General features: G+C 44.7%; 1 protein-coding gene across 3 annotated transcripts in view; it reads right to left on the bottom strand.

The window, feature by feature from the left end:
* Positions 1 to 391: 391 nt before the first annotated feature.
* Positions 392 to 12,594, bottom strand: part of mxi1 (max interactor 1, dimerization protein) — a 29,016-nt gene continuing 16,813 nt past the window's right edge. For 2 of the 3 annotated variants that reach the window (XM_070976876.1, XM_070976896.1), the window contains exons 4-7: positions 5,141 to 5,255; positions 3,249 to 3,447; positions 1,887 to 2,554; positions 392 to 1,789 (exon numbers count right to left, since the gene is read on the bottom strand). In XM_070976876.1, coding sequence (XP_070832977.1) covers positions 2,391 to 2,554; positions 3,249 to 3,447; positions 5,141 to 5,255 — 478 coding nt within the window. In that variant the 3' untranslated portion in view covers positions 392 to 1,789; positions 1,887 to 2,390. Of the gene's footprint in view, positions 1,790 to 1,882; positions 2,555 to 3,248; positions 3,448 to 5,140; positions 5,256 to 12,594 lie in introns of all 3 variants that reach the window. The other variant, XM_070976887.1, reaches the window with a different exon arrangement.

Below are 12,594 nucleotides of genomic sequence, written 5' to 3'. Positions count from 1 at the left end.
CTCTCTGCCTGTCCAGGTGTTTCAGGTGTGCGTGCGTCGCACAGCGTGTTGCTGGGGAGTCGGCTCGGGACAACGCTGGAGACTCTAAACAGGCGAGGCTCAGCACTAGGAGCAGCTCAGGGGCCAATTACATTTCAAGTGTCCATTGAATAAAACATCAGAGAAAATGAAAACAAAATGGCTACATTTTTTTTTTATCCCCTCCCACCCTCCCCACCCAAAAAAAAAAAAAAAAAACCCCAAACATAATATATACACTTCTTAAAATAAGGAATGAGGAATAAGCATCAAAAAGAGGAGCAAAATAAGACAGAACCAAAATAAGTTAACTTCTTTTTCCCCATTGCTTGTGTTCTTTGAGGGATTGAGAAATAAATATTTAAAAGGCCTGTGTTTTTTTTTTTTTTCTTTCACATACAAAAGGATTCACGAGAGCTCCATGAGAGAAAAAGACAGCGGAAGAGAAAAAAAACAAAATACAGAGAACTGTGGTTGAAGTGCAATTCTTAATGCCAGTGGAGTTTGGATGGCGAACATTGACATCATAACACCCGTTTTCTTGTCCTCACACTTCAGACGTTTCCTCCACAGATCACCTGACCACCTGTGGAATGCCATATACAGCCCCCCCCACCCCGACCCCACCCCCCCATCCATGAACATTATAAACAAGAGAAAGAAAATCTAATAAATAAAATGAGTGCCACACAGACTCAGCATTCTCCGACTGGGTCGCCTCTCCGCCACCGGGTGGGAAATTGTTCGTTTTTTATCGTGTTGGAGAGTTTTTCTTTTCCTTGTCAGCGCAGCAACAGAATGAGTAACTTTCCAATGTTTGCACCAGCTGAACTGAACAAAGTGATCGTGTCCATGCCGCATCCGTCGCCACTCTGACGAGGATAAAATCTTCCCCCAAATCAATTTAAAATGCACAATAAACACAGGTCGAACAGTAACAGAGGCAACAGTTCTATCCACGAGCTCTACCTTTTTTTAAAACTCATTTTTAAAGTTTAATTTATTAAACTATTTGTATGTACAAAAAAGAAAAAAGGAATTTGTTTTTTGGACGGTCACACAGTCTTTAGGGGGGAGAAAAAAAAAACGAGAAGGAGTTCAAACGGACGAGACAAAAACGACTAGAAGAGTTATTGCTTGTTGCTGCTGGAAAGAGGATGGACATCTACTCCAAAGTTTGTTGTTGTTTGGACTTTTTCCTTGTTGCTGTTGTTGTTTATTTTTGTGTTTTTTTTTCCACTTCTTTGTTTGTGCCGTTTCTATGGACAGCTCTAAAGTAGGCAAGTGCAGGATAGCTTGTTGTAGCTGCTTGTCGAGGGGGAAAGAAACCAAAACAAAACACACGCACGCACACACGTTACATTTTCCACTCTTTTAAAATGCACCGAGCACCCACATTCGACAGGAATGTTTGTTTTTTTTTTCCCTCCGATTCTTTTGTGGTCTTTTTCCTCCGTGCTCGGTTGGAAACAATCACGGCAGACACACGTTGTTTGCTTCAAAAGCTCGGTGGTGGTGGGTCTGATCAGCTTTCCCGTTGGTTTGTTTCACAATAGCACCAGTTCGAGTGTCTGAGCTTCTGCAGTGTCGAGGAGAGGTAATGAAAAAAAAAAAAAACCTCAATAAGACAAAGGATTAAACTCAGGGCTGAGGGGACGTTTATCAGGGCCGAGCTCTGTTGATATGGCAAAGTTCACCCACAGTGTTCATTTAAGTCCAGATTAAATGTGCTCCCGTTTATCCAGGCCCAACACAAGAATGTTAAGATGGGCTACACACACACCGCGCGCGCGCGCGCACACACACACACACACACACACACACACACACACACACACACACACACACACACACACACACACACACACACACACACACACACACACACACACACACACACACAGGAGACACCCAAACAGAAGAATTTAAGTGCATTTTGGATCAAATCAGGGGCTGTCCATCTTTAGAAAAATCAGACATTTGATGGTTCGAGGAAATAAAGAAAGTAAAACCATTCAAAATTAAGATCATGTATATATATTTTGAAGTCTCTGAGCTCCCTAGAGGAGAGTTAAAACCAATTGGCAGTCTCACATCACTGTGTTTGGGTCCCTGGTGTCAATCGGGAGGGCTCAAAGTTCAGAGGTGAGGAGGAATGAGGTGTGGAGCTCCTCCAACAGTAGGTTCAGCAGTGTGGGCAACTAAAGGCCAGGAGCAGGAGGGGGGCGCTGCTGAGAGGCAGGAGGGACAGGAACCCGTTAGCTGGGCGCGCACCTGCCGTCGGAGGTGACTGGGTGTTTGTATGTAGGAGGATGGACAAACGCATGGGAGGGCAGGCAGGTTTGGCAGGGATGTGGTGGTGGTGTGGCGCTCTAGGAGGAGAAGGCAAGTTTGACACTGCAGGAGGAGTAGCCCTCGTCGCTGGCCATGCTCTGCAGGCTGCTGTGGTCGTCCAGGTCGCTGGTGCTGGCTGTGCTCACACTGTCCAGCTCTCCATGGGAGAACTCCGTGCTTTCCACGTCCACCTCAATCTCCTCTGCAGCCGAGGACGGAGCGATGGAGCGAGAGAGGGCGGAGGCAGAGAGAACAAGGGGAATTTTAATTGTGATTCTTAACAAACAGATTCTGTACGGTATGCTTGTGGAGATGACATGTGGAGCAGTATTTCTGTGAATGTCCATGAATGCCATGAAAAGACCAAAAGCATCAGTGCATCCATTTCAAATATTTAACGATCCCAATGCTGCAGCTGCAGAACTCACTACCAAGACCATTTGTTGCTACTGAAGAGGTCAATCTTTAAAGGTGCAACAAATGCATACCTTCATTTTTCATAAACAAATTTCCTAAAACAGGATTTTCAGCATTATCAAAACATGAATATAATATAATATAATTTTTTTTATTAGGGACAATTTTCAGCAGCAGATTTGGTGCCCTAGTAAGTATTTTTATTCATATTCTGACAACAAAGCTAACAGTAATTGTCAGATGGATACATTTATTTTGTTGGTTTTGGTCTTTTCGTGGAATCTATTCACAATATAAAAATATAATAAAAACACAGAATCAGTGAACAGCAGACCCTTTAAGCAATACAATATCAAATGGAGAAGCATTCATACCACCTAACCCAATGTCATGAAATTAGCCTGAGAGCAGCTGGAGGGTCTGTTGGCCTTGAAGTCGCCAAATAAAATGAACTGCTTAAAGAGTGCGGCCTCACTCACCTTGGTCAGAGTCAGAGCGGTCGGAGCAGAGGGTGGAGCCCACACTGTCCATGCGTATCCTCTCCCCCTCCCCTGGGCTGCTCTGGGCTGCAGCACCGCTGCCTCCCCTAAGCAGCTCCAGCTGGCGCTGGAGGTGCCTCTGCTCGCGCTCCAGAGACTCCAGCTGGTACTGGCTCTTCCTGTCTGTCTCTTCAAGTTTCTGGTCAGGAAAAAGAGAGGGGAGAAAAGGTTAATTATGTGTGCCATGGACCAGACTGAGACGAGTCTGTAGTGTGTGTGTGCGTAAGAGGAGGGACAAAAATAATGATGAGAAAAAAGGTGAGGCGCGAGAAAAGTAGCTGATTGCTGAGACTGATTGAGAGACTGAGAGTGAGACGGTGAAGGGATGAGAGTGAGAGAAGGAGAGCAGGAAGAACACCTTCAGCAGCAGAGCAGAGACACTGAGGAGATGATGTTATCTGTGAGGAAATTCCTTTCACATCAAAAGGCTTCCAGAATACAAATGCAGCAGCATGAAAACACTCCTCTGCACCTGTTTTAACATTCAGCCACTGAACTTGTTGTGTCCCTTAGATTTTCCCCCGGCCAGCCCTGACACACCTAAATGATTTCCTCCACCTGCCTTGTTTACACCGTGTCGCCTTCTTTACTCGCTGCCTCTGTTTACGCCTTGTGCCTTTTAAAAGTAAGCGAGGGGCAGTGGCAGGGACCGATACGGCCGTGTTGTGCCCTAACCTTGTAGCCTCATGTCACGGTCGACAGTGATGAGCGTGACCCCCAGCGACGGACCAAAACAATGGGCCATCAATAAGCGATGGAGAGACTCAAGTTGACAGCAGCAGAAGTGTAGCGTGGGTAGGGGGTGGGGGGTACGACAACAATATCAGCTTTATGCCTTCCCTCTCTGTTACGTGAATGCACGCTACGCCAGGCTTCTCACATGCACACTGCTCAGTCTCAGGCAGTCACATGCCTGTTTTTAAAGCGGATGAACAAGCGTGAGGCGGGTTGTCTTAGCGTGTTATATGCTCTTCATAACCAGGCAGGGAAAGCATCGCCAGTGACCAGCTGGGTACTGGTTTGTTTGGGATTGAATTATTTATCTATGTATTTGTATTTAAAATGACAACAAAGAGCATATTCAAGACAGAAAGATAAAGTTTTGTCATTTTATTCACTTCCAGTAAACAAATCATCTGCAGTCTAATGTCAGGAATGCCAGGATTTTGTGATGAAAACAGCCAGTGAATGAAAATTGCAATAAAAATGACAATGTTAATAACCCCATCATGGCTTACACAGCCTTCATGATCACATTTAAATTGTTACCATAAGTGCAACAGCGAAGATGAGCAGGTCAGTGGCCCTTCTGTGGCTCCTCTCCAAAGCCTTTTTTTAATATTTTTTGTTGACCAGCCAGTTGTCATTAAAACAACACCCCAGCATGTTGCTTAAAAAGATAACAAAATCCACCTGTTCTCTGTGAGCTGATGAGCAGCTACAATAGTTAGCTACCTTCAATGTGCACGCACGTAGGGAGTCAAAGGTCAGAGGATGTGTGCATTCTCAGAGCAGATCATCGTTCACCACACTATGTTGAAAATCAAGCACTTTGAGAGTGTACGCAAATTCAAGCACATTCCTCATCTTGAAAATGAAGCATTTTTCTAACTTTCAAGACTTTGTGCGAACCCTGCCACATGTAATCCGTTTCATCTCAACAGCATTTGTGCCATGACATGTCCTAATCCGCAGCAACACGAATGAACTGCGCAGTGATTCTGGTGTGTGTGTGATGCTAGCACAGGCTTTGCTCTGTTGGGTGGATATTTATGTGTCAAACTAAGTCATCCAGGTCGAGCTTTAGCTCTAAGCGGGCTACTTATCCTTACCTTTATGTGTGCTTTGGCTTTGTTGAGCAGGCCCAGGGTAGTGTGGCGGTTGCAGTCAGGTCCCAGGGGTATGAGGGCCTTCAACCTCTCCAGACACAGCCGCAGGTGAGCTCGTCTGCAGGGGACAGACAGAGACAGAAAGACAAACAGAATGATTAGATGCATGTACGACAGGGAAGGGCTAAGGCCTGGAAGGTAAAATGTAAAATATGTTGCATGCTGGTGGTAAAGTGTTGCTCTGTAGCATCTGGGAAATTGCTGATGAATGTTTTTTTTTTTTAAACCAGTACAATCTACCGACAAGTTTCTCTCGTTTGCAGTCCACTGTCATTTTATATGAAAGCTCAGATGACTCTTAAAGGGAAAGTTCACCCCAAAACACTGTTTAAAGCAGCTATTGCATTTCTCTGCCCCTTAAGCGGTGTTTTCTATTTTCAAATGCACACTGGTGAAACACAGACGTAGAGATATTTATATAACTTTGCACCCACCCCAAGCAAAAGCAACAAATGTTCAACTGTTCCTTGTGGCTTCTGAGTATTTTTTTGGGGTTCTGATTATTTAACAGTGTAGGCGTCTGAGAATGAATTTCTCTTCTTCACGATCTGCAGTGTAGGCTCATTGAGACCCAATGTATTCCTACTTTGTTCTGGAAATCCCCAGCTTATAGTTCACACAGCAGGTTACATATGATTCACGTCTCATGTAAGCCTCGAGACGATACATTATCCTCTGCTGGTATGTCTTGCATGTAAGCTTTAGTTACCCTTCTCGCCTACATTACAAACAACAAGTTTCAGCTGGGGTGAGGGCGGGGAGGAAAGGTGTAATGGCATTTCCCGGACCCTGCTCGGCTCGTACGCTCCATCATCCTGACAGTCCCTTATTCTGTGACTGCAGACAGGCCCCAGGTAGCATCTATCCTGCTAATGGCCCTGAGTTGAGAGGTAACGAGAGATAATTGTGGCTATAACACAATCAGCGCTCCATTAGCAGGAGCTGCCCTTTCAACTAGCCTGAAGGAAACAGTGGAGACATTAAGAGTCAGTGGACTCAGTGGAGCAACCCAGACTCAGGAACCATCTCTGGGGGAGCCTAAAGGAGACGAGCCCAAGGGACCAGAGCACTGATATCTCTGGGCTAGACCGCTCCCTGCTATGCACCGCTGCTTTAAGACTGATGGAGGCATGTGAGCGCTGGCTAGAGTATATCTGTCTGTGTGCATGTCAGAGTGTGTGTGAGGAGGGGAGGTTCAGCTATGCATGGATGGCACTGATAAGAGCAGAGCAAGCCATTACACCAGTACAGCATGTGAGTGTGTGCTTAAACTACATGAACAAGACAAGTGCTGCGTGTCTGGGAAAGTGAAAGAGGAGGCGTCTTTTTTCAGTGTGTAGTGCTAAAAGTCTGGAAGTCAGAAGGAGCATAGTACAAACACGTTTTCAGTCTGGGAGTTTGCGGTGATGACTATCGGTCCAACTCAGGTCATCTGTCTGTGCAATCAGTTTTACAAACAGGAGACATGCAGAGCCCACCTTTGCTCTTTATCTGTGAAATGTCTATCTGTGTTTGTATCATCTGAACCCCAACAACACCATCCTGCCCTGCAAACACATACACACAGATATCAGCTGGCAATTAATCACATTCTGCTCTTTGGCAGCAGCCTGGGGGAGAGATGCACGCAGCTCCGCCTGGGAGATGTCTAGGACACGTTACAGAGAGGACAACATGGCAGAATATCTGTCTCGCTGATTCTAGTTCGGACCATTTTGTCCAACGCTGTAATTCTGATCATTCCTTGCTCATGTGGAAACAAGGCATGGAGTGTACTCTACTGTTGGCTACATAACCATTTTCAAATTAAGTAGGCCATGCACATTGAATGTTTCAACATTGCTGATAAGACAATCAATTATTTATTGTGCAGCTGTAGCTGAAGAGCTAACAGAAATATCACTTAACATTACATGCAAAGAAAGCACATACTTGCTCATAAAACTCCCATTTTTACTTTTTTCATATCCACATATACAAACATTTTTTTTTTCAAATGTGGGCAGAACACACTGGTCATGTATGGGCATGTCAGTCTTTCCTGTCAGGAGTTAGGAGTTAACACAGTCCAGACACCGGAGACCGCGATCTTCACCTCCGCTCCCATTCAGATTAAACAACCATCTCAGCAGACAGACCTCAGATAACCCCTACTTACAACCACTCCTGTCTGTCTCCCGACCCTCCCCTTCTCCCTGACCCAACTGACATGACGGATGTGCGGAGGAAGCGAGGGGGTGCACTGACCATAAAGGCATCGCAGAGTACCACCACATTTCTGGCCCTGGCTACAACTGAAATATCCCATTATGGTTCTTAGCGCTCAGACTTCTATTAGTGAGTGTGGTGTCACTTGTTGGGGCTGCCGAATGACCATTTTTTGCAGAGTCAGTGAGAAACCACAAACACTCCTTCACACCCACGTGATGATGATGATGAGGAGGAGGAGGAGGAGGAGGAGGAGGGGGAGGGTGAGGAGGAGAGGAGCAGTCTGTTCTCTTTTCAGCTCTCAGAGTCCTGGTTCTGTCCTTTTCACAGTCACCTTACGTACTGTATGATCTCCTTTTAAAGCAACACATGCTGCTGCGTGGCAGCATCCAAACACCCTTGCTGTGCCTCTAATTGATAGCCAGATGTAAGACGTCTGCGTGTCATTTGTCCTAATCTTCGGGTGCATGACGCACTCTGATAACTACAGAAGGCAAAGAAGTGCCCAAAAAGCATAAAAGGGAGTGTCTGAGGAACAGTGTGTGACTGTGTGTGAAGAGGGTGTCCGTACTATTGTGTAATTCATGGCCATCGAGTGTCAAGAGCTCTTATTCTCAGCAGGCTGCTGCTGTACCGATGATGTCTTCACAGGCTACTTAAGATAATGGCGTTGACTGGTTTATCATGTCTTTACCACCAGCACTATCTCTGACTGTGTCACTGAGGGGTTAAAGGTCGTGAGCTTCTGGCTACTGATGAAACCCCCAAGACTGGTCTCTAATCCCTAAAAAGACTTGTTTATCATGTCGACCCACAGCCAAAGAGCTTAAACCATTTGCAGCTTACGATATGAGTGGCAGCTTGTGACCATAAATACCTGCCTGCTGCAGCCAGGATTTCTCTTCACCTCTCCGCCCTCTTGTAGCCACGTAACACAGCAACCAGTAACAGAGCCTACTGTTTGCCCGAGTTCTTAGAAAAGGCTGGTGCTAGTTACATAAACAGCTATGGATTTACTGTGCAGCCCCATAACTTCATGTCCTCAGCTCCTGAGACTAAGGATTGGTTAGGTAGACTCCATTAAAGGATGTGATGTCATCACAGGATGACAGGAGGTGTCAGTAGGTTGTGGTTGATGCAGTCTCACTTTCATCAGTGGGTTAAACTGCTGTCCTGACAGAGCAATAGCATGTTAAGGAACCAAAAGCTTCCTGTTTGTAGACAAAACTAATGGCAATATTAGCGGTGCTGTGAGTTAGCTTAGCTACTGCACATTATGAAATTATTTAAAAAGCCTAGATGCAATTATTGAAAATAAAAAAGGCCACAACTGCAGTCAACGACAGGATCTATTTTACAACAGATACGGTGGAAAATAGTTGAAAAGATCAACAAAGTGATTAAGGAGTAATTATAAATTAAAGCATTCCTAATGCAGACTATTAGCAGTGAAGGCTGGTGCACTAATGAATGGCACAGCTAGCGGCTGTTTGCCTGAATGGGGAACTCTTCATCTGTGGCGGATTACATAACACGTGGCCAGTTGCTATCAGGACCTGTGCTCCAAACTGTCACGCACAGCAGGGATACCAAATCCCTCGCTGACAGGAAGACAACACATGCAGAAAAGCCTTGTTTTTTCTTGTATTCAGCAGAAGGAGATTCCTGGGAAACTGAGTGTAGCTAACAACGCGTTTCATTTTGTTTTTATTTGGTTTGTGTTATTTGCTGCCCTGCGGGTATACCTTAGCAACCCGCTGCTTTTGAAATCCCACGCTCTCTCTGGTTGTGAGGCAGTGTGCTTCTGTGGACTCGAGCCTTAACACAGATCGATTTATAATGGAACTGGCTATTCAAAGGGAACCGCATCTAAAGTTGCTGCCGCTCTCCCACAAGTTCATGGGAGTTACCTGGAACTCGCTGCGTAAACATGCGGTGCTTGTAACAACATTTTTAAAAGAGCTGTGCAGACAGAAGCTTTTAGCTTGCATTTATGAAGATGGTCTGTTTACTTTCATACATCTCCTCCACCGTGAAGCCTCAATGAGTCATAGCTCGGTTCACAAATGACCCTGAAACAGCACAGAATTTATTCTGCATTGGAAGTGAAACAAATGTGATTCAGGGCTACTGAACATATTCAATATATCAATTATTTGGTTATATACATACAAATTGTACAATGTGTCTGCAATACAACTCAATTTTAATTTGTATATTGCAGATCATATCTTCAATTCTGCTGAAAACTTGCAGTACATGTCATCATGATTACTGTCACATGTGGGGCCACTGCAGGTGATGCATGGACACATAGGTGACTCTTTATCGTCTCTTTTAAGGCATTATTGAATTTCAGTCCAAGTTCTGACCTGATGAAGACAGACTGGGTTTAACAGGTTGTCCATTTAAACAAATTTGTGGTTTGGAGTCACTGAGAATGACTTCACTGATTTATCACCCTGCTCTACACGTATGAAAAACGGGAGAATTCAGGTGTGCAAAATCCTACAGGCACGACTTCCGGCCTCACCACAGACACAGCCGGCCTTCCCTTTCCTCCTGAGACAATGGGGCAACTTCCACTCTACCAGCATGTGTGCGTGTGTGTGTGCATCTCTTTCATGCTTGTGTGTGTGTGTGTGTTCCTGTGGCTCGTGTTCCTGATGGGCCCCAGATGGGTACGCAGGCAGGCAGCTCCTGCCTTTTGGCTTTGACATGTGAGCGAGCAGCCAGCCGGCCCCGGGTCACTGCACCACGCCTTTCCTCCTCATCCACCCTCCTCTCTCATCCCCACTTCCCATGAATCACGTGCACGACCTTTTTCTACCCCAAATCCAATGACTCTCTGTCTTTTTCTCCTCCCTCTTGGGTCAATTCAGTTTAATTCAAACGCAAAGCTCTGTTTCATTTCTACGCTTAAATGCCAATGAGAAACACAGAGAAGTGGGTAACAATTAGAATCGGTGACAAATGAGTGTTTATATTAAAACAAATCTGTCATCGTTTCTGTACTGCTCTTCCTCTCACTGGAGCTGTTTCACTTGTTCTTGAAATGCGTCAAACTGGCACCGATGTGATTGAAGCAGTCCTTTTTAAAGAAGCACTTTGAAGCTCTCCCTGTTGGTATGGGAGAGCTGCCCACCACAGCTCTCACAGAGCCTACGCACATCATATGTACATCTCTCGTCAGCGCTGCAAACAACAGCAGCTCTGCACTCAACCTCTCTCATCCTTGTATCATCCGTGCACACACACACGCAGAGTGCATGTGCCTTTGGATGAAGGGCACACACACACCTCTGAATACATGCATGCACACATTCTGATATCTGATATCTCTGTAGTCTGTAAAAATGAGGGTTAGGCACAAGCTGACAAACACGCCTAAACATTTTTGTCAGCGTGACTTGAAACAAGCGTAAAGGCAACAACAAGCAGTAATTCCAACATCATCGTCTTGAAAATATCTTGTCCTGAACCGGTTGTCAGGCATATTCAACCACAGGAACATTTTCCACAAGCCAGGGAACCTTTTGTGTTTCAGCTGGGTCATAGCTGTTCCTGCTCCTGAGGTGCACAACTTAGCCAAGGACCATTCAGTCTGTAAGCAAGCATGAGCTGTCTTTGATACCAATATCAGGAATATAAATGCAACAGACTTCTTCAAAACATGAGAGTAGGAAAAACAAAACTGCAGCGTAATTTCTCAAAACAAGTCATATATTTTGAATCCATTATCAGCAATTTCCCACATATGTTTACTGGCGTATAAATACGCATAAGAACCTCATAGTTCCTGAGTTATTTTCTGAGATCATTTGGTTTTTGAAGCCCTACATTCTCTGATTTTAACAACATCTAATCTTCCAGTATTTTCCTTATTTTCCTTTTCTCTCAATAGGACACACATTACATAAACAATCTTTTTCTAGTGATGTTATTTTGAAGTAATCCCTTTGACTAAATTATGTGAGACATAATTTTACTTGCTCAGGTGCATCCTGCTATTTTGAAGACATCACTTGATGGCCATGCACTGTACATAATTAGAGAGCCGTCAAGATAATTAGTCCATTTTTATGTTATTTACACTAACGCAAAGCCTTACTTGATTGTCAGGAATGAATTTGTGCAAATCTGATGCCTGATGTTTTCTGTGGGCAGTGGGTGCAGAGAAGGGAGGGAGGTGAGCAGAAAAAAAGGAAAATGCATATTCATGTGAATAAAATAAATGGCAATAATAGAACACCTGGACAAAAAGAGCGACGTGGACAGAAGAGCATTTTCCCCCTCTATTCAGGAAACAAAAGCAGCTGAAAACAGCGCTGGCAAAGCAGCCTGAATTTCTGCTTATTTTTCATTCAAAGTCCTCTGGAACCAACACCGTTAGTCAAAGAGCGAGAGATGGGAGAAAAAATATGGCTGCCCTAGATTCCAAACTTGTGAATACATAAATAATGGATAACTTCTCAGGCCATCCAAGATGTCTGACATAATTACTGGACGCACTCTGAAAGGGGAGGGTCAGATTTCCAGCCCAGATACCAGTCGATACACTTCACTTTGGCAAATCCCACACTCTCTCAAACCCATTTAACACACACACGCACGCACGCACGCGCACACACACATACACTCCCGATTTGACCTACTTCTAATACATGCAGAGGGGGAGGAAATCTGACCCTTCACCCAGTTATTACACTAATTACACATCACCAATGACCGTCTCAGTGGTAAATCTCCTAAATTGACATGCGAAAGGAAATTAAGACATCATTACAGAGGCCCTCTGAGGGAGAGGAAAAAACTTGACTTTGCGAGGGTGTTCTATTGTTCCTCTTCCGCCTGACTCCTGCTCCTGTGTCGAGGCTCATTTAAAGCAGCCGCAAATCATGACTCAAAGTGCTGTCAAAGATTACTGGAGTGATTAGAGTATTTTGTAATGCAAAGCCTCATTTAAAGTAGACTAAGCCATGTCCATTGAGCACTACATCAAATCAACTGCAAATGATTTCGCTGTGTGGTGGGGGGTAATTAAATCAAACACAGACAATGTGGGCACAGATGTTTTTCTTTCTGTGTTTCGAGCATTATTTTTCCCTAACATTCCAAATCCATTATTTCACGGTTAAAAATAGTTAGCGTGAGACGCTGGTCGCATAAATGGCCCCGACTGGTCACAA

This window comes from Chaetodon trifascialis, chromosome 2 (assembly GCF_039877785.1).
Source record: "Chaetodon trifascialis isolate fChaTrf1 chromosome 2, fChaTrf1.hap1, whole genome shotgun sequence".
NCBI lineage: Eukaryota > Metazoa > Chordata > Actinopteri > Chaetodontiformes > Chaetodontidae > Chaetodon > Chaetodon trifascialis.
The sequence above is the reverse complement of the archived record's forward strand: the minus strand, read 5'-3'. Positions and strand labels throughout refer to the sequence as shown.